The 26939-nt window shown below is 39.0% G+C and overlaps 1 protein-coding gene across 2 annotated transcripts in view; it reads right to left on the reverse strand.

The window, feature by feature from the left end:
- GluRIB (Glutamate receptor IB) overlaps positions 1 to 26939 on the reverse strand; it is a 502734-nt gene that overhangs the window by 193661 nt on the left and 282134 nt on the right. For both annotated transcript variants that reach the window (XM_065236157.1, XM_065236156.1), the window contains exon 3: positions 5594 to 5851. In XM_065236157.1, coding sequence (XP_065092229.1) covers positions 5594 to 5851 — 258 coding nt within the window. The remainder of the gene's footprint in view (positions 1 to 5593; positions 5852 to 26939) is intronic.

The following is a 26939-nucleotide window of genomic DNA, read 5'->3' on the forward strand; positions in this document are numbered from 1 at the left end:
AAGTTACTTTTCACCCCACCTTGTACAATGCTGAATAAAATGGGTTGTCAAGTTATGTGCTGAAAAAAGCTCATTGTGATCGATAGATGCACCTTCGATTCGCTGTGATCTGATTAATTTACTTATTAAAAGTTTTATAAACGTTCACTGTCTTCCCGATTCAACACCAAAAGTGTGATCTAATCATAAGCTGAATAACTGTGATTTGCACATACATCGACGCTTTAATTCGACACTTTTGAATTGATTTAATAGCATGCTTTATAAGACGTGCAATAAATGTTCTCTAGCTACATTATTAGATTTCATTGTATTGCTTTACAATATTGCTGAATAAAGGTCAATACAGTCAGCATAATATCTCTTATACCACTTACGTCTATGTTCAAATCGCATGCCTTGTAAATGCTTTATAAACGACGTATTATATTCATTATTCCACAACATTGGTTCAGTCTAACAACAAGACGAAATCAGTAAAGTGGTGGTTAACGTTTCGGCTTTCCATGTAGATGATCGCGAGTTTAATCCCAAGCGCAATCCTTTTTTTTATTTGTGTTCTTCACCTATTTAATTTAAATCATTATCATCGATCACGTCACTCACGACAATGAATTCACTGATCTAGTTTAAAAAAAAAAACAACGTGGCATCCCTTCTTTGGAAATTGGAGCGATGAATTGGTAGAATTGGTCTAATGTAAAACAACGACGAACGAATTTATCATTCCCACTGGACCTTGAAGGAGATAAAGCCACCAACGAACCGATATGCCACTGGAGCATTTCGTTTGTCCGCAGGTCGATTTGTCAAATGAGTGATTCGATCTATCAAACGGGCGATCAGATCTATCAAACGAGGTGAGACACAAACCAAGTCAATATAAATGTACCGTTTGTTCGTGTCCTTGCTCACGATATGACGCGATCGGATGAGTAGATGGCGGTAGTGTTTAACGTATTTTTAATATGGTGTCTTGGGCAAGAATTTCAATGTGGCTTCTATGAGCTGTCACGTCGGTTCGTCGGTGATATAGCTGTAGAATTGCTATCAAGAATGCTGATAGGTATTCAGTTTCAAGCATGCTTTTATTGATTATTGAGCTTTCCATATGATGTATTCTAGGACAGCTCAGATGGCAAGGCAAGCGGCTGTTGATCGGAAGGTACATGGTTCGAATCCCAACAAACAATTTGAGCTGATTAAAAGCTGAATAAGCCATTACTTAGCTGAAGGAGCTCAGTTTTGCCTGAACACGCTCTTATCAACTGTCAATGTTTGTTGGGCTACAACATATGTAAGTCAAAGTGCTTCTCGAAACACCTCAGACAACACTAAGTAGTTCAATGTTGTGGATGAATAGATTCTCCATATTTGTGAGAAAAAATCCTGAACTAAAATTATTATTAAAAATAGTGCAAGCATTATTAAGCATGCAGTTGAATAAAATCGCCAAGAAGTCATTTCTTCAATAGGCGATTGTCTGTTGGGGATTCAGGAAAGTCTATTCAACAAAATCCAAGCCTAATATTCTGAGAAAAGAGCCAAGGTCCATCTTGGCTGAACATAAAAACCATATTTTAGCCAAAATACGTAATTTATCAATTTAAACCTGAATTCAGAAAGGTTCATTCTATAAAATCCAAGCATAACTTTCAAAGGACGGTATCAAAATCCAACTTCGCAGAAAATGAAACCCAAATATCTAAAAATATACTTTTCGAATTACAAACCCGGTTCAACCTGCACGTTTAGATTCAGCAAGGTCCATTCAATAAAATACAAGCTTATTTTTCAAAGATATGTATGTATGTAAAGGAAACCACTCATTGTTGCAGGCACAACCATTAGACAGTGAACTGTCCACCTCGTACGACTTGATCAAGTATAACACCTTATTGTATTCAATTTACCATTGTATGAAGGGCCAAAAACGGAGGGCGTCAATAAAATCCTACAACCCTATAATGTACAAGCCATCGCACGAGGGGATGTCCCAATGAGTGGGGAAGAAGAGCTCGCCTTGAATTCATGACCTGTTAACGATAGGAAGTTGGCAATTCCACTCTCCCCATCTAAATCGCTTCAATCGGGTGCCCTGGTTGGACCGTCCCATACCCAGCATATAATGATATGATACTTTATTTAATATCAGCTTAATATCAGCTTAATTTCACCCGATATGATGAAAAGGAATCCATACTTCACGGCGATTTCAAAGAGCTCCCATAGATTAGAGGATGATTTACATCCTTTTGCAGTTAAACAAAAACTATCGTCTCTGAAAGACTTTCGATACACAGATAAAAAATCTTAATTTTAATAGTGATGTAAACATTCATTCACGTAAACTTGTATTTCATTTCACGCAACCGACAAACTTGTAAAAAATGTTGTTAACAACAATGGGTTTTTGTATACAATATTTGCTACATTGCATGAAATGTCTTAGAACTTAACATGATATATAATGTAAACTTATATGATATGTGACGCTCCAGTTATGTGCATCATACTGAACAGAAATTTACACTATTTTTCGAACTGTGTAGGACTACACGATGAAAGCGTGACATTCTAACACGTTGAACCGGCCTCCCAGGAGGCAATGCGATTCGCAGGCACACTTACAACCGCTGGTTACAATAAACACAGCCGTACAAAGAAACAGATCCAATAAACGTCACTCTCGCGAAAGCACACCTGTCGTCGTCGAACGGTAAACAAAAAAAAAAATGAATTGGTGGGCAATTTTGTGAATATCCACTGAAAATCAACCGGGAATGCACGAACACCCAACTGCAAAATGAACGTGTAAAATGTCAAGAGACCTGTGATCTTGACATTATTACCTAGGGGATGAGCACCCCCTTAGGGGTAGGTTTTGATAAGTTCTTTAGTAGGAATGACACTGATGAAGACTGCACATTGTAGTCGAAATACGTATCTGTCATGGATACTAAAATAAATTAAGTGGAATTAAATGGAAGATAACATTTTTTGCGGTTTTATGATGAATCATGTATTCTTTCTCGATTCTAAAACTTCTCGGAGAGCGAGAAAACCACCAATCACACACGTATAACCGTCCGGAAGGCGGTGCCAGCGCTAATCCGGCTAATGTAGCTGAAAACTATGAAAGCGAACGCACGCACAAAACAGGGAACAAACATAAAACACAACCGTATCCAAAGGGGTTCAAATCTGCACTGCGACAAGCTTATTTTTCAAAGATATGAGCCGAAATGCAATTTGGCAGAACCGGAAAACCAAATTTGTATGAAAATTTGTATGGATTCAGCAATTCTATGAAATTCTCGAATTTTTTCAAAGGAAGGTCCCGAAATTCAATTTGGCTGGACAGGAAACACAAATTTCTATGAAAATTCGTACTTTTGAGGATTTAGAGCCAGTTTTTTTTTAATTGTGTATGCTTCAAAAAATTTACCATCACGTATGGATTCAGCAAGGTCCAACCTATAAAATGTAAGCCTATTTTTCAAAGAACGAAGCCAAAATCCAGCTTGTCTGAACAGGAAACCCGAACTTCCATCAAAAAAACGTATTTTTGAACTCGGTTTTTACAAAAATTCAAAAATTGAACCCTGACGTATCGAGTCAGCATGGTCCATTCTATAAAATCCGAGTCTATTTTTCAAATATCGGAGTCGAAATTCAACTTGGCAAAACAGAACATCAAAATTTCTATGAAAATACGTACTTTTGTGAATTTAAACTCGGTTTGCTCAAAAATTGAGAAATTCAACTCTGACGTATGGATTCAGCAAGTTCTGTTCTATAAAATCAAAGATAGGAGCCAAAATTCAGTTCGACAAAACATAAAAATCAAATCTCTATGAAAATACCTACTTTTGTGAATTTTAGCTAGGTTGGTCTTTCACGTACGGATTCTGCAAGTTCCATTTTATAAAACCAAAGCACAAATTTCAAACGATAGAACCGAAATCCAACCTGGCTTCAATAACATCTACCATCACGTATGAACTCACAAAGGTCTATACTATAAAATCCAAGCCAGTTTTTCAAAGGACGGAACCAAAATTCAACTTGGCTGATCAAGAAACCCAAATTTCTTTAAGAATAAGTACGTTTGTGGATGTAAACCCAGTTTTCTCAACAATTGTGCTTGCTTAGAAAAAAATCTACCATCAGGTATGAACACCCAAAGGTTTTTCAAAATCTCAGCTTAATTTTCAAAGAATATGAATCTCACAAGAACAAGAAAGGGGGTCTAAGGGAGCGAAATCTATGTTAAAAGTTAGTAAAATCACTTCAGGAAAGTTCAGACTAAAATTAAACATAATTCAATCACTCAGCAGAAAAGTTTGGACTCCTTAAGGAAGGTATTGAACCACTTCAGAAAAGGTTGGACTCCGTTTGATAATTTAAGCTAAAAAAAGTGTCGGTTCACTTCGGAAAACTCTCTACACTTTTAGGAATGTCAAAAAAGATTGTGTCCTTGACAAATGCCAAAGCAGTTAACAAAAATCTGGGGCTCACTTAGGAAAATGTCAAACTCGTCCTGAAAAGTTTGGATTCAGTTCGAAAAAAGTATAATTAATGCAAGAAACCTTGGATTCATTTAAGAATGATATTAAATCAGCTAAAGTGGCCTCACTCCGGAAAATGCGAAACCAATTCTTTAGGTTCGGGATATGTTGGCTCACTTCAGAAAAGTCTTGACAACTTTAAAAAGGATTGAATAACATAAAAAAAGGTGTAGGCTCAGTTAGAAAAATGTTGATAACTTATTCGACTCAGTTTTGAGTCTGTTTTGGAAAATATCACCTCAATTAGGAATTTCCTGAATCGTCTCTGATTTGGTCTCACTTCTAAAAATTTTAAACCGATTTTGAAAGATTGGATTTAACTGAGAAAAGAAATAAATCATTAAGTAGTATTGCAGCGGGTTTGTTTGGTGAACATTTTTAGAACGAATGCGAAAATTGGGCGACAACGGTGGGCTGGCTACATCGTAACAATGTCGGATAACGACCCGACTGGAACAAGACAAAGATTTGCGCAGCGAACAAGGGGGATCAATCAGATTGAAGGCGGCTTACCTATTTAGTGAGTTCTTTACTTTATTTAACGTCGGTCTCTGTTCCGCAATCTAGTGCCAATCACCGACGGACATCGATTGCCATCCATTGACGGCAATCGAATGTGCAGGAAGGCAGCTTCCACACCTGCGTAGGATATCGCACCCATTCACAACACACATGGGCCGGGTCCAACGGCTTTACTTCCCTTCCGAAGGAAGACGTGACCAGAGATTTTTATGCCTCAGAAAAATCCCACCGACCTCGGCTGGGATTGAACCCAGACCCATTGGGGTGTTAGAAAGCAGTCACGTTTACCACTACACCACCGGCGCCGGCGATTTAGTGAGTTGCCAAACAAGATTATAAATGATGTTCGATGAAATCCGTTTTCAACAACTGAGACCGCTGCATGTTCCATTTCATCGAGGCACACCCTAACAGTCTCACCGCGTGTATCTCTTTAGTGTAGTGTATAGGAACGTTCAAATAGCCCCGTGGCATCCGCGCGGAAACCCAATGGGACTTACCGTCGTGCGAGTCGTACATGTAGATGATCCGATCCCAGCCGTAGTACCGCACGGTGTCGATGATGGCCTGGTAGTAGTCCGGCCGCATGCTGATGGCAAAGTCGAGAAAGCCGGACGACGGCGTCAGGACCTTCTCCGGGAACCAGGGCGTGACGAACGGCATCTGGAACGTGTTGCTGTACGAGTGCAGCGTGTCGAAGGAATCCGGCGAGACGGCACCGAGCATGGCGAATACGCCGCGGGAAAATTGATTACATACTGCAAGAGGAAAAAGAGAAATAGCGAATAAGCGACGAGATAAGTCAAGAATTATTTAATGAAATTAGAGCATGGCCCGGCAGATGTCAAACTGCGTGCGGCAGTGTGGTGGAAGCATTTTCCAGGGTGGTATCCTAGCAGCCACGAACTGGCTGAGGAGCTGACTTTGTCGGGTAAATTCCACTGCTGATAACGTTGTTTTTGACAAATTAAATTATCTCCCTGCGAGATGGGAAGGACGATGCAGTGCAAAATGGCGTGGTTGGTGGATTGTGTCGGTATGTACGTTGTATATTTGCTTGTTATGCTCGAGGTTGTTTGTGCTTATGTGACTGCGGTATTTCAATTAGTTGAAAGCAGTGCTTTCTTGATTGCGCAGAACAGTTTATATATCGTGGCTGGAGAGCTTTGTGACGATGGAAATGACAGTCCCAATATTATTTGAGGATTCTTATCATTACTGTACATTTTATTTGGTTTCAATTGATCTTGAATGTCAAGCCAAAATTAGATACATGACCCCCCTCTGGCACCTAATCTGATATTGATGGCGACAAGTCACACACGAGTGTGATTCGTCATTCTAAGGTACTGTTATAACTCTCTGGTTGGCATCGCATTTCACGCCTAATAGCTTCCATGTCGGCTGACTGCCGAGGCTTTTCCAGTCAAAGCGTCCCGGCCCTTCTACTCTCCAATTTTCCTTTCCATTCAATTCTAACAACACAATACGACATCAGTCTACAACAACAGGAGTTGCAGGATTGAGCCAAGGGATTTTCCCCCAGCTTTTCCCATCAGAGATATAAAAAAAAAAACTCGTTCTCCATCTGATACATGACCGGAAAAGACACATATAAGTATACAGCAAGGCACTGGAGGTACGTTCACTGTTGTTGGAGCGTGAAATGTAATTTTATCATGTTTCTCGCGAATTGTACCAACAATTCCGTGACGACGCCCCTTTCTGTTATTGTGTCCTCGCTTGTCTCCGTACCTTATGTAAATGCCGAGGGTGTACCACATGATTGTATGAGCAAAGGGCACACCGGGGAAGGTGGTTGAGATTTGAATACCTATAGAGGTACATGGCCGTAGAAGCACTATCTTCAATGGTGATGGGGGATGGTTTTCTGAGTAGTGGAAAAATACGATGCGACAGGTAACCTTCCCAAAACTTCAGCCAGGCCATTGAACTGGGTTGTGGGAGACATTCCTTATTTTGGCATACTTCCCAACTGGTTTCAGGAAAAGTTTATTGTCAGTTCGGGCCTTGTTGTGCGACGATGGTATGACAATGACACTCCATGGACGTTTGTCACAATTTCAATGCGCGAAGGAAATTGTGATAAATAAGTTTAATAACATTTTAATAATACTTCCAATAACCATCATCAATTGAGAAACTCTTACAAAATTTTGTTCGATCTCCCAAGGAAGCAATACAAAATCATGACTTAAATTTCAACTAACAACTGCGGATGTGCTCAGATAACACTTAGTTGAGAACGAATGCCTTATTCCCTTATTAATTGGGAAGAAATAATCAAAATAGAACCTAATGTTGGAAATTTCCTGCTAAAGATAAAATAAACAAATACTTACGACCAGAAAAAGGTCACAAATGGCTTATCACGCGAAAAAATTCCGTTCCCATATTTATGAAAATTGCCTAAATAGTCCACCCCCTAAGTTGATAAATAGAAAGTTTAAGAATTTTCTCACTACGCGGTGATTGAGTTTCCTCCCAGACAACCAGAATGCACGTATATTCAAAGTTGTTTTCGAGATATACAAACGTATATACAGACAAACAATTCGTATAGAATGCAAGGAAATGGCTTATACGTACAAAAGTGGAGGCCATATACGTGCATATTTTAATTAAATTTTAAACGAGTTGATCGAACATCATATACGATTAAATCTGTAATAACATATTCATTTTGAAAAGTCTTACGATTTAATCCGATTTAATTTGTGATACAGTACGACGAAAAAATGATTCGTCGCATATAAGTCGGAAATATGCATTCTATACGATTTAACTTAAAAATAATGCGAGGTATGCCATTCTTATATACGATTTTGACTTAAACTGTAGCATTTAACGATACTGTCTGTACATTGTTATACGACTTCTGGTTGTCTGGGCTGTATGCCTACATTTTAGGCATTTTTGCCTCTACCAGAAACCGATGTCCGGCACTATTTTGGGATCAAAGGTGGTAGTCTTCGGTTTTATAAAACCGGTCAAATACCCAACAGAATAAGTTTATATAAGATATTATTATTTAACGTATACACTTTTTGTAAAACTGAGTACTTATAATGCAATAATGAGGGATTCATCACCGCAGGAGTGGAGACTGCATGAACGGAGGATGATATATACCGATGTACGGTCCAATGCAAGAAAATTGAGATAGACAAATGTGGAGTGTATTAGTGAGGGAATTAATCATTTTGTCAAAATAGTCACTACTGTTGTTTGCGGTGACATCTGTCGGCAACTGCACACAATCTGTTTTGTGTTAATTGTTCACAGAGGATACTGCAGTGCGAAACATGTCTGCTTCCATGCTTCCATTTATTATCGTCCTTTTAAACGAACCGCCTTGAAGAGGTGGAAAAAGTTCATTCAGGACGGCCAAGTCGCAACCAGCACCCAGCCGATTAGCATCCCCATGTAGCGATAATCACGGGCTACTTAGAGTTGGCTATAACCTATTTGCTCTATCATCGTCATCACCGACACTAGCGACTCATAAACTGCCCATAAATGAGAAATTGGCTAATAAGCCATTTTTGTCAAAATCGAGAAAATGGTGTTAGTTGATATGTGGCACTTTTGTCAAGGTCCCCACAGTATACAATTTTGAAAAAATTGATTCGTGCGGATAAACGACTTGAAATACTAGATGGCTAATGTGCAATATAAATGAGAAATTGTCTAATGTGCATGATCAGTCTGAAACCGAGCGCAGCAACCAGTGTGTTTTTAATAGGGAATTTTTTTTAACATCAAGTAAGATGGTTTTATAGTCAAGTGGTCACAGGCATCAAGTTGAAGGATTCAAAACTTATTTTTTTGTAAATAAATGTTAAAGATTCAGATTTTTTTTCGGTTTTACAGCTTATCGCAAGACTCTTTAATTAAATATATTATGGAAAGAATGTTTTTATTTATTTATAACAGCTTTATTGATGTATAATAAATGGAAAGGGCAAGGGAAATGAAAATGGTAAATGTTACAATATAATCACACATTATTATTATGCTCCTTCATTGGTATTATGATTCTTCATCCGATATGTCATCGTGGGTTGGAAGGTTATACCAGTACATTTTTTTGTCGGGAGGCAACAACGGTAGAATTTTTTGTATTATTCCTTGCTTACGTGTAAGTTCGACTCCTTTTGGTAACATCCGGAAATGCATCTTAGATGAAATGTCGAAATCAGCTGATTAAACTTTCCTGATTTGTTCTCTGGTGAAGAAGTTGCACGATTTTGTTGCTCCAGAAAATTCATTGGCGTACGTAAAATTATACGATCCTCTTGAAAATATGATAAGCTTCACCTCATTAAGTTTCGGTCGAGGTCTCAGCTTGGTTGCCGGTTTGCATGTCATATCACAGGTAAAAAAATCAAATGCCTGCATTTTCCCTGCGACGGAATTTTCTTGAGCAGTGTTGACACAAGTATAAAAATCTTCAAATGTATGAACTTCCCCTTTATTAGCTGATTTCATTCGTTTTTCAACAGCATGATGGAACGAATCAGCGGACATAAAGGTGTGTCCCGGTTCAAAATACTTAAATTCAATAACGTTAGTCTCAAGCAACGTTGAATTTACAAGAAGGATCATAAATAAGAACAGATTCCAGTTCTTATTCTGACTACTACAATTATCTAGCCAAAGCACAATATGCTTAGCGCTCCGCTCAATTTGCAGATATTTTAGAAAGCAGCTCGTGATGTCTGATGCCTTTCTTCCGCTAATGGATTCATCCCAAACGAAACCATAAACTAAACCATGCTTTGCTCCTCCAACTGGAGCAAACGTTTGGTGCAAAATGCTTATTCGCTTCGAGAATATGACGGTTTTATAAGAGTCCATCCTTGGTATTTGAACCACCTGTAATAAACATCAATACTCAATAAATATTCATGTGTTGTTATTGAATGCAAAAAAATACCTTTTGCAGATCAACGGACATAATTATTGCTTTCTTATTGGTTTTATCCTTTTGATATTCTTCGCGAGATGTGCGTGCCCGTAGATTATGATCGTGCCACATTTTGCAGGCTTCACAAAGATCAATTGCTGGTTCGTTTGTTGGTGAATCATGATTATGGCCAGCCTCAGCTACATGCTGATGGTGAATTTCACATACTTCGCATTCTTCTAGTCCAAGCTTGGTGAATTTGATGTTCATAGCTCGAAGTATGCTGTAGTAAAAAATATAATTTTTTAAATGTCCACAGATTTATACAAGAAAACATACCCGCAGTAATATTGGTATGAACACTTCGTATTTTCATCGGTCTGCATCAAACAAGCGTCTGGCTGAAAGGTCCGAAGGCAAGTATTTAACATTTGGAGTATGGATCCGTCGATAGTGAGATATCGTAGGATTATGTAATAGTATGTCTTCCGTGACCATCTTTTCCAGATATCTGCTCTTTAATTTTTGAAGCATACCCCTCTTATCAATATTCCAGTCACGCGATGCTTCTTTCTTGAACGCGCGAGAGATAGTATTACTGAAATTTACAATTGATGTACTACAAACAAATACTACGCCTATTAAGAACAGAATTCATACTTGCAAGATTTTTCATACCCAATTGTGTTCAGAAAAAATGTTGCACAAACGTTCTACGAACTGAAAAAGGAATCTTTCAAATGATATTTATATGTAAAACATTTCCGATGCACAACGGCACGTATGCGTCTACGTTTAACTTCGATCTGCAGAACGTTTTCCCGGATAAAACCTTTTTGATCGGCAGGCGTCTGGTTCCATACGACTCATTGATGCGTAGCCGCATTTCTCTATCTATTTTAGATTCACAATCCAGAGGACATGCTGCACAATTTCCAGGCACCACTGTGTGTTTTATTCGCTTAATCGTTTTAGTCTCCAGAGCTACTGCTTCTCGCTTTGTGGGTTTACGACGCGGAATACTGTCATCTGGCTCCTGCTCACTTTCACTAGTGGTTCCGTATTGTTGTAGATAATTTAAAGCCATATCTAGCTGGAATTCACACCACAATAAACGAGAACGTATGCACGTTAGCCAAAACAAATGACCGTTTGGCGAATTTCCCTGAGATTGTAATTGAAAAAATGGCTACTATGATTAAAAATCAGCCTTTATAGAAAATGTCTATTAGTTTCGTTGTTTTTATTCAACGGCATGTTTCCGGCATAGGCAAATACTGTTATGTATATTTTAAAAGACAATTTTATCTAGTAAAACTTATTCAACCAACAAAAATGTTAAAATTGCATTTTTCTCGATTTCGTGCTTCAGGCACATTAGCCAATTTCTCATTTATGGGCAGTAAACAATAGTGCATTAGTGACAACAATGATCCCCCGTTCTTGTTCGCATTACTGACGGCAAATATCACCGCCAGCAACCCCACCGTGGAGGTAAGAATCGGAGTTCAGGTGCACAGAGGTCGCAAATCGCCGGTCAGGGCAGAACCCAACAACCTTTGAAAGGCGTTCTTATGCACCTGTTTTACCCGGCGAAACATGTCTGGTGCCTCTATAGGGTAATTGATTCTGGTTGGACCTATCCAAAAACTGATGATGGTTGGGCCTATTTTTTCAATCGCTAGTTTAGTCAATCTTTGCTAAATTTTTTCTCAAAGATCACTTTACTATCATAAAAAAAAAAACTCTTTTTCTTCAATTTGCATGGGTGTTTTATTGAAAAAACTTCAAAACAATTGAGTTTCAATGTGTTTTCAAAACAGTTCACTTTCAACGCATTAGCTCGTCATTATGCCATACTTTCAAACATACAAAAAAGGAATATATTTTACATTTATTTTTATTTTCATGCAGTAAAATACTGCTTTAAGGTGTAAACAACACGTTAGTACGCCATTTATCCATTGGTTTCACTAAAATGTTTGAATAATTGATGAAATTCGAATAGATAAATATGATCATGGTTGGACCTACGCATGATGATGGTGGGACCTATGTGTTTCCTAATACGGCCGCTAGGTGCGCTTCGGTTTGTCTACATCCTTCATGCGCAGCTGATTTGAAATTCGATTTCGTTTTGGCCGAGTGATCAGTTTCTTCGATTGAAAAAATGGCTAAAGAAAAGAGTTATACGGTCGAAAATCTTCAAGAGGCTGTTCTTTTAGTAAGAAATAAATCACTTCAGCGTCTGGCTGAAAATCTCCTTAATAAAGACAACCAACCAACCAACCATCAAAATACCGATCAACCATAAATCGATTCTTTGGTATCAATTTAATCAGTGGATCGATTCTAGAGCCAAATATAAGATCGATCCGTCAAGATCGATCTTTCTCTGAAGATTGCCCAATCCTAAGTGGTAATGAGCAGAGGTACGACAGCAGGGCTGTTTTACCTATAACTTTTCGGGTTCAAGCAGAACGATGTGCAATCAAGTGGTACTTGATTATGATGACTGGGTTTGGGAAAAACGTTTTTTTCATGAAAACAGATTAAATTATCATTTGAACATTTTTCAATAGTTTGTTATGGAAAATTCAAAAAATATTTACTTCAGCAGATTTGTAATATAATACTCAATCGATTGGCGATTGGATTTTATTTTCATCTATAAATGGCAAAGTTACAATCGTTCAAAACCTAACACTATTTCACCACACATATGTTTTGATTTGCACTCCAGTATAGTCGACAAAGACGTCGTTCTACGTAAAAAAACAAAATTGAGACGCACAATGTTGCACCTACTTAAGTTAATTCTCGTGATGAGAACATTTTAGCCAATACCGGTACATCTTTTATCTACCAATTGAGCAAAAAACAATTGCTAAATGTTACTGGTTTTATAAATATTTCGTCCGTTTTGTGTAAGCACATCCATAATTTTGTATGCGTTTCTGAGGTGGGAACTTCCCTATCGCTGCTTACAAATAGAGGTAGTCCGGACGGTATCTCTATTTATGCTGTTGCATCTGCATTTTTATCAATTTTGAGGTAGCATCAGTATTCAGTTAATCTTTCTATGTTATTTGAGATGTGCTATTGAAAAAAGGTGGTTTGTTCAAGAAAAATGAAAAACAATACCAAGTCAAATTGTCCCACAGCGAAAAGTAACCGCAAGTCAGTCCCATCAGAAAAAAAATATGTTAGAAATGTTAGAACACACATAGCATCATGAGATTTGTGTCAATACAGATCTTATCCACTTCCCCTAGGGTATTTGGAACATGTCTGGATGTGGCCAATATAGTTCTTACGATATTAAGTTTGACGATGGATATGGCTTTGAATTATCATGTGATTTGATGGATTTTGATTTAAAAAGGATTTATCACTACCCCGGGGATACCCGGAACAAGTCCGGGTGTGGCCAACATGGTGCTGGTTACTCATCATGACTCTTATTGATCTTATTTTTGAATTCTCATGTGAATTAGAATTGATTTATCGCCTTGTTGGTTTGGCACGTTTATGAAAACTCTGGTCTGATTAAGACCCATACTCACCGGAATATGTTCCGGCCATTGCTCTGGAACCAGCGGAACTAATCCAGAAACATTCAATAACGTTCTATGGGATCACGGTATCTTTCTACTGTTCAATACTGTGCTTAACTAATGCAGCATCGTCATGGAATTGTGACTGACTTGCGGTTATTTTTCAAATCAGAAACCTTGAAACATCTTTGTACGCCGTTTTCTCATTTCCAGTTTTTTTACAGATGGGGCTGACTTGCGATTATGGGCAGTACAGTACTGGACAAAATAAATCATACGCTTAACCCAAAAAAGTACATTACATCATATTTTTGCTATTTTGCACGCAATTTCAGCAGTATATCCAGAAAAATTCAAGTATTTCTCATGGTGCATTCAATTAGCTGAATGAAAACTCTTATAATTTTCTGCTATTTTTGATACAAATTTAAATAAATATATGCTCACTTTTGTACTTGGACAAAATCAATCATACACTTCTAAGATTTTATTTTTTAGCCATCGAATAAAAACAAAATCTGTAGATTTGGCATCACGGCGTAATGTTTGACAGTTCTTGTTCTGGGAAGCGTGCGTATCGCACCATTGTGTTTTGTTTGCGTCTTTTGAAAAGTGAAAAATGTCGGGAAAGCAGATTTCGCTCGATGTTAGAAATTTGGTGATTCGCGATCGTGAAAAAGGAATTTCTTTTCGGAAAATTGCCGAAAAGTACTCGATCTCAGTTGGAGCTGTTGAGCACATATGAAAAAAGTACGAAACACGAGGAATTGTGAGGAATTTATCCGGACAAGGACGTCATCGTGCGACAAGTAATCGTGATGACAGCAGAATTGTTCGAATGGCTAAGCAGAATCCGAAGTATTCGTCGAGGCATATTGTGGAATCGATGGATCTCAATGTAAGTCGACGTACTGTTCGCCGGCGACTTAATGAGAGCGGTTTGAAAAGCTGTTTGGCATCGAAGCGTCCTTTTATCAACAAGCGGAACCAACGGAAGCGATTGGAATTTGCTAAAAATGACTGTGGACTTCTGGAAACAAGTTCTATGGACGGATGAGAGCAAATTTGGACAGAAAAGGCGATCAAGGGTTTGGCGAGGTTCCGGTGACGCTCTTAAGGAACCATACATTCAAAAGACGGTTTAACACGGAGGCAGAAATATCATGGTATGAGGAGCATTTGCGTGGTCTGGTGTTGGAAGCTTGGCTCATATAAAGGGAATAATGACTGCAGATGTGTACATTGACTTGTTAAGTGAAAATCTGGATGTTTCGCTACTGAAAACTGGCCTGGAATCCAATTACATTTTCCAACATGACCAAAGCACACAGCGAAGAAAACAACGGCATTTTTCAAATCAAATCGGATCAAAACGCTGGAATGGCTTCTCCAATCTCCCAATCTCAACCCAATTGAGAATTTGTAGTCTTACTTGGACAACAAAGTGGAGTTTACTACAACTCACTGAAAAGCGGTCAATACTACAAATTTATCCCAAGCATTAAACTATTTCGATCAAAATTAGAGATAGACCAATTATTCGATCCAAGTCAAAGGTTCCACCTCGTACCGTTGGAAATACTGATGCTGATACCATTTTAGAATCCAAGATGGCAGCCCCCGTTTTTTTTTGTTCTCCTGAAATCGCATCAATCATCTGTTTCCGGCTTCTACACGTCATCCCCGTTCTGAAAATATCCACAAACAGGATTCCAAAAAGGCACCAGTTATTTATTTCCACCTTGTAAAAGTCGTCCCCGTTCCGAAAACACCCATACTGTAGGGTATTTGACATTCTTGAATTCCAAAATGCCGTCAATCCGGCAAACTTTCCAAATGGCGAATTTCACGCCAACTCGACAAATGGTTGGAAGCACACTCTCAGATTTCAATTAATCGTTGTACATGTAACGATATATTTTACTTAACACTCCGTCGCCGGTAAAATGTGTAACGGCAAACTTGCAATGTTTGTAAAATCATAGTTCGGCCATTTTTTTGCCAAATTTAAATTTTAATTGCGCCATTTGAAACCACGTATTCTAAAGATTTATTCAGCATCAATAGATTTAAAAACCATCGATAAATTGCTGAACAAAGATTTTTTCAAACATTGCCCATTTTCTGTAACACATTTTTCAGAGGCATCGTGGTTAACACTATAAAGAAACCTTGCACACTTATTTTATTAACAAAAATCTCGACCACCATTTAAAAAGGGCCGAACTTGTTTTCGAATACTTTTTTCAAAAAATTATAGCTCAAAATTGATAAGTCATACAAATATGCTGTCAGAGGATGATTTGTAGGAAACTGTATTAGCTTTTTAAGAAAATATTTAGCGGCGCTGTTGGTGTAGTGGTAAGCGCGATTACCTTTTTCCCTAGCAGGCCTGGGTCAATCCCAGTTGGAGCCGCCGGGATGTTCCGTGGCATAACATATCTGATCATGTCTTCCTTCGGAAGGAAAGTAAAGCCGTTGGTCCCCGGTTCATGAGTTGATGGGTCGATAGGTAGGGTCCAGGTGTGGTAGCTGCCTCCCCGGCGTCGGTAGCATTGGTTCTCAGCACGGAAAACAAGATCAACGGAAAACAAATCAAGGAAAAAAAAATGAATTCAAGGGAATTACAGGAACTTAACAGAAATTCAAATATATAAAATGACTTCAATTGAGATTATAGATTTTAAGGGAAGTTACGTGAACTTTTTGGTTGATTCGAAAACTTCAAAATGGTTCCATGAATATCAGGGAAACTGCGGTACCTTAAGGAACGTTCTGAGAGCTGCAAATATATTTCGAGAATTTAAAGACAGTTAAAAACAGGAAAATAGCAAGAAATTTCAAGATATTCTTGAAATTGAAGTGAAGAATGAAGAGTGCAGAAACCCTTATAAATTCAAGGAACTACAAGAGCAGTGGGGGTGCTATGAGATTTTCCGGACAATTTATTTTTTTCAGGCTGTTCCAGAATCATCCTCAGAAGACTTACGAAAACTTCAACATAGATTAGAGAACTTCAGAGTGGTTCACGTATTTTTAAAGAACTTTAAAGAAGATCTGAGAAACGAAAGGAAATACTAGGGATTTGGGTGAAATTTCAAGGACCGACTGCGGGATAATAATGTAAAATCTGAGAACTTCTTTATTTTGGGCACTTCAGAGAAGCATTGAGAACTTCAAAGTGGTTCCACTAGTTTCATGGAAACTGACGGAACTTTTAAGAAGTTCTAAGCTCGTCTGGGATATCACGATAACTTCAGAGAAGTCTAAAATAGAGCTTATGGATACTTTATAGACTTTATACTTTACTTCCAAGAATCTCAGACAAACTACCTCTTGAGATCTTCAGACCAGCTCAGAGATCTTAAGAGCAGTCCCAATAACTTCAGAAATTTTCAGACTTCTTTAGAAGTTTAATGATCTATAAAACATAGATCTTTTTAGTTTTGTTGAACTTCTTAACCGAATCCCTTTATGAAAATCTTTTGAGTGTGTTGATTATTTCCTTTTAAATTCCGTTATAATTGCTTATATTTTAACAGATACGCGTATTTCGTCTACTACTTGCAAACTTCATCAGTGCCAAATACTCAACACCACTGAAGAATCCATCAGTTATCTACGATTTATATACTAATCAATAGGTACTACACATCAGCAGGTATCGGATAGATAAATGTGACATGGCAGTTGTATGAAATACGCGTATCTGTTAAATATTTTGGACAATGCTTGACATTTATCACTTTTTAAATAGTTTCTTGTTGAAAATCAACAGTCGGATGCGTAGAAATATTTCTGATTGATTGGTGATAAAACTATTGAAATTGGTCCAGGGGCAGCTGATATATTAACGTTCAAAATCTTTCATAGTTTCGTTACATGTTCCATTTTCGGTTTTCACAAAGTGTATCCCCATCAGTGTTGGAAAAATCGCGATATTTCACGAAGTTCACCAAGGGAAAAGTTCGCGAGTTATAGTGAGTTTTCGCGAACTTTTCCACCACTGATCCCCATATAGAAATAACAGACGTAGTCCTTCGTCAAAAAACACATAACTGATTGTGTGATATAATATGTAAAAAAGCCAAAATTTTCAAGGAAAAATTTAAAACCATATTGCGGCCTCTATCTACAAACCATGAAAACCATAAAAGAAATACAATGTATGTGTTACAATACAAAATCTTTTTTTTTTTAATTTAATTATATTTTTTTTCAAAAGTATTTTTAATGATCTTTTATTTGATATTTTTATTTTTGAAATCGGCTCACTGGTTCAAAAGTTATGAATTTTGGAAAAAAAACTAGTTTAAAAAAATGATTTTTTGGACTACCCTCACATGGAAATGGTCCCCCTTATGACAAAATAATAAAACAGGTCTAGTACAGGCTTGATGGAGCCTCACTCGCGAGTTTAAAATGAGCCGAGCGTTGCATTTTTGTGAGGAGTAGAATGTCTACTGCCAAATCATTCCACTGAGCTTCAGAGCTTGTGAGTGAAGGGGGATGAGAGCGAGGTTTGCTGCCATTCATGTTCATGTTTTCTATCACGCGCTCTTAAGCTTGGTTTAGACAGGGCAAGTCAATTGATCAAGTCAGTTGAATTCAACTGACTTGAACGCGAATTTAACGTGTAAACCATGCCATTAAACTGAATTGATCAACTCACTTGAATTGAAAAAAGTTGAACCAGGCTCAACTTTTCAAGCCAATTGAATTCAACTGAGTTGATCTTCAACCCTTGCCTAGTCTAAGCCCAGCATTTCTCTGACTCTTGGTGATTTCTGAGCTTCTTGTGTCGAACAAAAAAGTCATGCGGAGTCACGTTAAATCATCCTCTCGCGGAAGTTCACTCTCCCTCTCTCTCGAGGAGTTTTTGTTTACTTCTTCCATATTCCTGCCGCCATTCACTCGAGGCGAGGGCTGGCTAAACTCGCAAGAAAAGAGTGTTTTAGAACCTCCAGTGAGTTTGAGGACTTTCAGTAAGCCTGGTTTAATATTTTGCGATATGGAACAAAACTACCAATTGTTACGAATTTCTGGGAACCTCTATATCGTTTTGCTATACAATGCATCAATAAATAATTCAATGGAGCAGTACTGGCCAGAGAATCAACAAAATATTATAAACTTAAAAATACCCATGTTGAATTATTTTATTAAAAAAGTTTATGAAAAATGCAAACTTTTGGAAAGTTGTAAACTTTTGAGTAGTAGTAAACTTTGGTAACTTGAAAGTTTACATAAATTGTTGAACTTTTTAACGGCTTAACGTTTTCAAATATCGATTGTTTTCTGTACAAAAATTACAATCAAAGATGCCGAAAAAGCTTTAAAATTTCAGCAAAAGTTGCTGTCCAAAGCTTTAAACGTTTGAAGACTTTCCAATCGCAACAATCTCTGAAGTCTATTTTTTTTCATTGTTGATGCCATTCCAAGCTTTTAATCCACCACTCTTCGCTTTCACACTTGTTCATGGAAAATAAATATGGAACGATTGGTGTGTCAGTTAGACAGAACGTGAATTTCAAGTGAAATAATTGCATACGAAAACTCGGATCAGCAAATTCTTCTTGGCAAATGAGTCTTTACAAAAGTTGAGTTTACAGTGAAAAGCTTAGAATAATTGCTTTTTTCAATTTGCTACTGTTTAAATTTTTACTTCATGCATTTTAACCACATTCTGTTGCATTGTTTGACCAACGGCACTGGTTAATTTTCACGTACGTCTTCATATTACTTCAAACCCAAAGAGCAAAAAACACTTTCCACCCACATACGTGGGTGGTTTGTAAAATATGGAGCAAACTAGTTTTTTCATTATGTGTCGTTTTCTTCCTCCCTTTTCTTTCCTATTCAAGACGAAATATTCTCCCAAGGAAATAAAGAAAGCTGCTCCTTCCAAAGGGAGATGGGCCGTCTTCACCGCCCCAAAACACCCAAACCATTCCCCTCCCGAGGCTGTCGAGTGGAAAATAAGTTGGCGAGAATTACTGCCATGACCCCGGTGGCATGAGCGAAAAAAAAAGGGTTGGTGCATTTCCTCCGGTAGTGAGCAAGTGAGACCCCGAGAGAAAGAAAGAATAAAAATCAAAATATGTAGGTTTGCTGCATTGTTCCAACCCATCCTAGGAAGGGACCAAGGGTTGTGTTGGCTTGACTACACTCCTTCACCAACGACGACGACCGGCAAGCGGAAAAGAATGAGTTGCATAGTTTATGAGCTTTTATTTATGGACAAGGCTAACGAAGGTGAAAAATATGTCTTATGGTTGCCTGGTGCAGCGCTGATGGTTTGCCAGCTCACGATGGTCTTGGATGATATCTTTCAGGTCAGTGGATAAAGTAGACGCGGGAACCTACTGAGTGCAGCTTGTCAGGAAGTAATTTACGGTTTTAATTTGGACGAGTTTATTATTTACAGCGAGAACGGTAAGTAGAAATGGGTTATGGCTCTGCGATGATCTGCTGCTTATTGCTTCAGATCGGGTACAATGGGAAAATATTAAGTCATGCAAAAATTGATCTAAACAAGCGTGAATATTGCATTTTACAGAGCAGGAATTGTAAATGATTGATTCCAATTTGAAACATCGTTGCACCGAAACTGTTTCAGCTATAACACATTGTGGCTTTGTTCGATCTTAATCTTTGATGAACTCCTCAACAATGATGGAACAATCTTTTCAGAGATGCATTGGGTGAAAGTTGCTTCATTCTTGGAAAATCACACAGGCAGTCGCGTTTCGTCATGCTAGCAATTTCAAGCAAAGTCTGAGTTCCTGTTCCATTTTTTTGCCGATGATGTTTTCCTAGCCTAAACGAAGAATAACTTTACCGTGTGTACTTTATACGACAAAAACGTGAATTATGTTGAAGCATGTAACCTTGGACGGGTAGGTGTGTGTGCCAAAGCACTTTGAGTTTTTCGTCTTGGAAGCAAAATTGAATTACATAACAGCGAGACTACTTTTTTTTGGGCTGTACCAAAGTTGTGCCTTGGAAACAAATGATGGAAAGAAAGCATTTTGATTTCGGAGAACATTAACTGAAACGATGCAAAAAAAAAAGGTAGGTGTTTGACAGCAGTTATGATGGTGCCTGATGGCAGGTAGATCAGTTTATCTTTGAAAGCTGAAGCTTCGTGGAAAACATTGTTTAATATTTTATGCCTAAGCAAATTGAAAATGTAGATGTTAGAAAAGGCCATCTCGAGCCCTCGAGCATCACGCGCTGCAGACAATGCTTGACGGTAAATTGGATCATATCATCTGGTCAGGTAGCGGCACCGGTGGTGTAGTGATAAGCGTGATTGCCTCTTACCCCAGCAGGCATGGGTTCAATCCCAGTCGGCGCCGCAGTTGGTCCCCGGTTCATGAGTTGATGGGTCGATAGGTAGGGTCCAGGTGTGGGAGCTGCCTTCCTGGTGTCGGTAGCATTGGTGCTCAGCACGGAAAATAAGATCGACGGAAAATAAAAAAAGGAAAAAAACATCTGAGACACATCGCATTTCGCGGTAAATCGTTTCGGAGCTGGCAGCACCCTCTCAGATTTCAATGAAACTTTCTGGGAGTGTAGACCTTGACTAAGTTAGCTACTTGCATATTTAGTTTTTCCAAAATTTATCTAGACTATCATTTGAGAAAGGCCAAACTTTTTCTAACGATTTTTTTTTCAAAAAATAAAATGGAAAAATGACAATTCCTGCAAAAAGTATTGTATGGATGACTTTTAGGAAATAATCAATTTTTTTAATAAAAATACTGCAAAAATTCCATTTGAGACCTACTAAATCGGGTTTTAAAATTTAAAGTCAATTTAAAAAATGATAATGTTTTATTTGGAATAAATTTTGTCTCAAGATAGATAATTATGTTTACTAATCTTATTGGCACTTTTAAGGAAACCTTTTTCATGTCTGAACTGAATTTGTCTAAATAAAATGTCTAAACCAGTGAAGGTCATAGTCATCTAAGAATCCAATGAAGCACAATTTGCGAGTCAATTTTGTCTAAACAGCAATTAAGTTCACTTTGATTAATTAATTAAAATAAAAAAATGAGTAAAAATTCCTATGAAAACCCGTTAATATTATTGATTGTATTGCCTACCACTGAGCCAAAATCCGATACTACTAAAGCTACTGAGCATTCTTAGCTAAAAGTATCGATATAGAATTAGGTATGAATACAATTTAAATCGAGATCTTCCTTCATATGAACAACAATGTGGAAAGTCACCCGAGCAAAGTCTAAGATCAAATTGAAATCTAAATTTGATGTTGTGATTTCGCTGATAATGATTACTCAGGTTGCTGTCGTTTTATTCGTTTTAACGGTTATAATATGAAAATTTAGAGCAAACAAATCTTCCTGTGACATCACATTGGAAACTATTTCTGCTTCAATGAGAGCAAAATGAAAACTAAATTTGATATCCATTTTTCCTGTTGATAACAAAACAAGTATTCAATTTGATGTTATGCTAAGGCATTGAAAACAAACCCACAACAACATATTTTTTGAAAAGCAAATGTTCAGCAAAATGAAAACAAAATTAGGTATCAATTTGTCAAATGCGTAAACTGAAATCAAATTATGAATTCATTTTGATGTTTATATCAAAACTTGATTTCAATTTGCTGTCATTTTGATGCTGGACTTTGCTCCGGCAACCTATCGCATCGTTTGAAAGCAGTCACAAACAACGTTTCACGGGAAAAACAGAAATCAAAAATACAGGCTATTCTATTAAATACCCAGACAACCAGAAGTCGTATATCAATGTACAGACAGTATCGTAAATTGCTACAGTTTAAATCAAAATCGCGTATAAGAATGGCATACCTCGCATTCTGTTTAAGTTAAATCGTATAGAATGCAAATTTCCGACTTATATGCGATGACTCATTTTTCAGTCGTACTGTATCTCAAATTAAATCGGATTACATCGTAAGACTTTTCAAAATGAATTTGTTATTACAGATTAAATCGCATATGATGTTAAATCAACTCCTTTAAATTTATATTAAAATATTCACGTATATGGCCTTCACTTTTGTACGTATAAGCCATTTCTTTGCATTATATACGAATTGTTTGTTTGTATATATGTTCATATATCACGAAAACAACTTTGAATACACGTGCATTCTGGTTGTCTGGGTACTCGAAGAAGGCCATGAATTCCACAGTTTGCACTATAGTTGGTCTTGGAGGTTAAAGAGAAGTACAACCTGCTTGAAGGTGGTCTAACAGTAACAAACTTTTATTTTCTGAGAGAATACAAATTAATAATAGCATGGCTTGCTTCAATGTCGTTCTTGTTTCTACTTCAACACTCCTTCTCAAGGACGATGTTCTGCAAGCCAATCTCCTCCCGTATCTTCTGCAGCTTAATTCGGCCTAGTGTTTTTGTCAGCGCATCCGCTAACATCTCCTCTGATGGACAATACACGATGTTGAGGACTCCTGATCCGTACAAATCCCGGACAAAGTTATACCTGGTATCGATGTGCTTTGTTCGTCTCGTCACTCCTTCGGCACTCAGCATACTGATACAGCTTTGGTTGGCTTCGTAGATGGTCATGGGTTGCTGAATATCCTCGCCTAGTCCTCGCATTAACTTGAGCAGCCAGAGAAGCTCTTTGGTGGCCAAGTGCGACATATTCCGCTTCGGTTTAAGACAAGGTCACGCACTCCTGCTTGCGAGCTGTCCAGCTAATTACTCCTCCGCCAAGCTTGAACAGAAATCCAGAATTGGACTTTCTATCCGTACGGTAGCCCGCCCAGTCAGCGTCAGCGTATCCTTCAAGATTGCCTCTTCCTCCCAGTCGCAGCTTTAGTCCAGCAGTACCCTTCAAATACCGCAGGGCTCGTTTCGCTTCCGTCCAGTCACGTTCCGTTGGTTTGCTGACTCTGGTATTTGTCGATGGTATTTCCTCCTCCTTTTGCTCTATGGTGATGAATCCGGGGTCCATCGGAATCGGTGACAATTTTGCTTGTTCCATCCCAAACGTGGTCAGCATCTTCGAAATGTACGTGTCTTGACACAATAAGAAACTTCCATCAGCATCACGTTCAGCACGAATCCCAAGGTAGTTGCTTACATCACCCAGACACGAAATCTTGAATTTCTGCTCCAGCTGCTTCCGTACTCGTTCGTACTCCTTGACGCCGTCGGTGACGATCAACATATCATCCACATACAGTAGGATGAAGGACAACTCACGACCGGTCTTTACGAATAGACAGCTATCGGCTTCCGTTGCTTCGTACCCCAGCTTCTTCAGAACGTCGGTAATGGTCTTGTTCCAAACCCTTCATGCTTGCTTCAGGCCGTACAAGCTCCTCCTCAAATGGCATACATCCGTTGGACTTCCGGTTTCGTACCCTGGTGAATGACGTATGTAAATTGTCTCCGAAATTTCTCCATACAGATACGCCGTCTTGATGTCGACATGCTTCACCTGCATCTTTCAGCGTGCTGCTACCGACAGGAGCACCCGGAACGTGGCGTGTTTTGCAACCGGCGCGTAGACCTCGTCGTAGTCAGTACCAAATTTTTGGCTGTACCATTGAACGACAAGTCGGGCCTTATATCTTGCTACATTCCCGTCCTCATCCAGCTTCTTCTTGAAAATCCACCGACAGGCTACTGGTTTCCGATTGGTGGGAAGGCTGACGATATCCCATGTGGAGTTTTCCTGCAGCGACGCATACTCCTCGTCCATCGCTTTCTTCCAGTGTTCACGCTCTGCACCCGACAGTGCTTCTGCTAGCGTCGTCGGCTCGAACGGTTGCTGACTCATCAGCTTGCTGGTTTCAGTGAATCGGTTCGACGGTACCCTTTTCGTTGACCGACTTGAGGCACGTATCGGGATACACGTGGACAATGGATCTCTCGGTGCGTTGAGGGTACGTTCATCGGCATTGTGCTGCTCGGTGAGCGTAGCGTCCTCGTATGATTCGTTTGATGTATCTTATTGATCATCTTCCGATTGGGATTCCAACACAAGTTCTTCCCCATCGTCAGCTGGCTCACCGAGAACGTCCCCTGCAACGATAGGAAAATTATTAGTTTTTGAATTGTCGGTCAACGGGAAGTAAATGTTACTTCCATTGTCATCTTCTTCGTCCTGGAAGCTGCATGTCGGCAAAAATCGAGCATCTCTGCTATTGATAATGTTTCCAGTGCTTCTGTCCCATTCTGTTGCGGGGTGTGTGGAGTAGTGAACTGCTGCCTGATTCCTTCTTTCTTGAAAAAACTCTCCAGTGACCTGTCCTTGAACTCACCACCATTCTTCGGCGGTCGGCCAAACGTCGTCTTCACTTCCATCACAAAATCTCTCAGCTTCTCCTCAGCATCCGATTTCTCCCGCAGGAAAAACACATTTGTGTAGCGAGAATAATCGTCGGTGACGGTGAGATAGTACCGACATCCTCCTGGTGTGACATTTTTCATCGGATCACACACGTCCACGTGGATGAGATCCAAAGGGTCTTTCGATCGTTTCTTAAACTTCTTCGGAAACGGAAGCTTGATTTTCACGAGCTCCAGCGACAATTCATCGTCCGCCCGACTCTCCAACGCGGCCGTCAGCGTGTTGAACGATTTTGGTAGACTACTGAGCACCAACGCAACCTGCAGCTTTTCGTCCAGCTTCAATACTGACACGGAAAGACGTTCGAAAACTTCCTCCATTTCGTTCACGTGCTTCTCCATGTCCTCGCCTTCACAGTACCGTTTGGAAATCAAGTTCCGCAAATACGATACCTTCGATGTCAACGTCGGCTTCTCGAAATGGTCCTTCAGCTTGTCCCACGCTTCACGAGCCGTTTTCGGCTGCTTGATGAGACCATGCTGGTTTGTCTCCATCAAAAGACCGATTGTCGGTCGTGCACGCTGGTCCCCAGAGTTCCAGGCTTCGATAGCGGCCGCATTTCCCGGGTCACGTTCCGTCGCAGCTCGTGCTTCTGGTCTTGCCCCGGTGACGTATTTCCATAGATCTTCACGAATCAGCAGCAGTTCGGTGCTGAACTTCCAGCTGCTGTAATTCGTTCCGTTCAACTTCGGGACTTGAATTTTCTCCATTTTACCTGGCTTCAATGAAAATTTTCTTCCGTTGTTGATCCGTTTCTTGGCAACCCAAGCGCTGGGCCCATAACCTAAAGAGAAGTACAACCTGCTTGGTTGGTGGTCTAACAGTAACTAACTTTTATTTTCTGAGAGAATACAAATTAATAATAGCATGGCTTGCTTCAATGTCGTTCTTGTTTCTACTTCAACAGTTGGAACGACGAAACGAAATCTTATTAATGAGTTATTTCTCCAATTACGCACTCATGCCTGAAGAGGTGCCAGTAGAGTGGTACAGTCAATACGCACACAGAGCCCATCAGAAACACCGAGAGCATTGGATGTATTTCTTCTGACGCTTAGAGTGTCCAGACCTATTAGCTGACACCGATTTTCATAAGGTAGCAGCTCAACTCAAAGCAGGGCCCAGCGAAGAAACCTGCGATGAACGTTTTCTATCCTGTCGGATCCATTTTGGTAGAAAAGATTCCAAACTGCTGATCCATGTTCTAGTACCGTTCGAACAAATGCACAGTATATAGTGATTTCAAACAGTAGATGTCTTTGAAATATTTGGGTACACGGAAAATCACACCTAGGTTTTTCGAAGCTTTTCTGTTATATAAGAGGCGTGTCTACTGAATATCATTTTGAAATCCAAGATCACCCCAAAATCTTTCTCCAGGCTCTCTCAACTAAAACGAACATCCGACAAAGAATAGTCGTAGATATGCGGACTCTGGTTTCTTGTGAAAGAAATAACAACGCACTTATTCGGGTTTAGCACCAAACGATTGTCTAGCGATGTTTTCAACTGATTTTCAACACAAGGAGCAATTGGCGAATCACTGATTTAGAAAACGAAATAGTAGACAAATGCAAAATTTTTAGGGACTTAGCCGTAATACTGAACACCAAATTTACATTTGCAGAACATTATAACACTATCATGAGCAAACCACATAACATGTTGGGTTTCATTAAGAGCTTCAGTTACAATTTCCAGGACCCATACACTATAGAATTACTGTACACTACATATGTAAGACCTATTCTGGAATACTGCCACATTGTATGGAGCCCACACAGCCATATACGAAGAACGCATTGAATCTGTCCAAAAGCAATTTATTTTGTATGATCTTCGACGACTGAATTTGACTGCATTTCCTCTACCATCCAATGAAGCACGCTGCATGCTCATCAATCTACAAACACTAAACGAACGGCGTGAATTTGCAATGCTGTAACGGCGCCGGTGGTGTAGTGGTAAGCGTG

This window comes from Ochlerotatus camptorhynchus, unplaced genomic scaffold (genome assembly GCF_037179485.1).
Source record: "Ochlerotatus camptorhynchus isolate MF236.1 unplaced genomic scaffold, CSIRO-AGI_Acam_v1.1 ptg000530l, whole genome shotgun sequence".
Lineage (NCBI taxonomy): Eukaryota > Metazoa > Arthropoda > Insecta > Diptera > Culicidae > Ochlerotatus > Ochlerotatus camptorhynchus.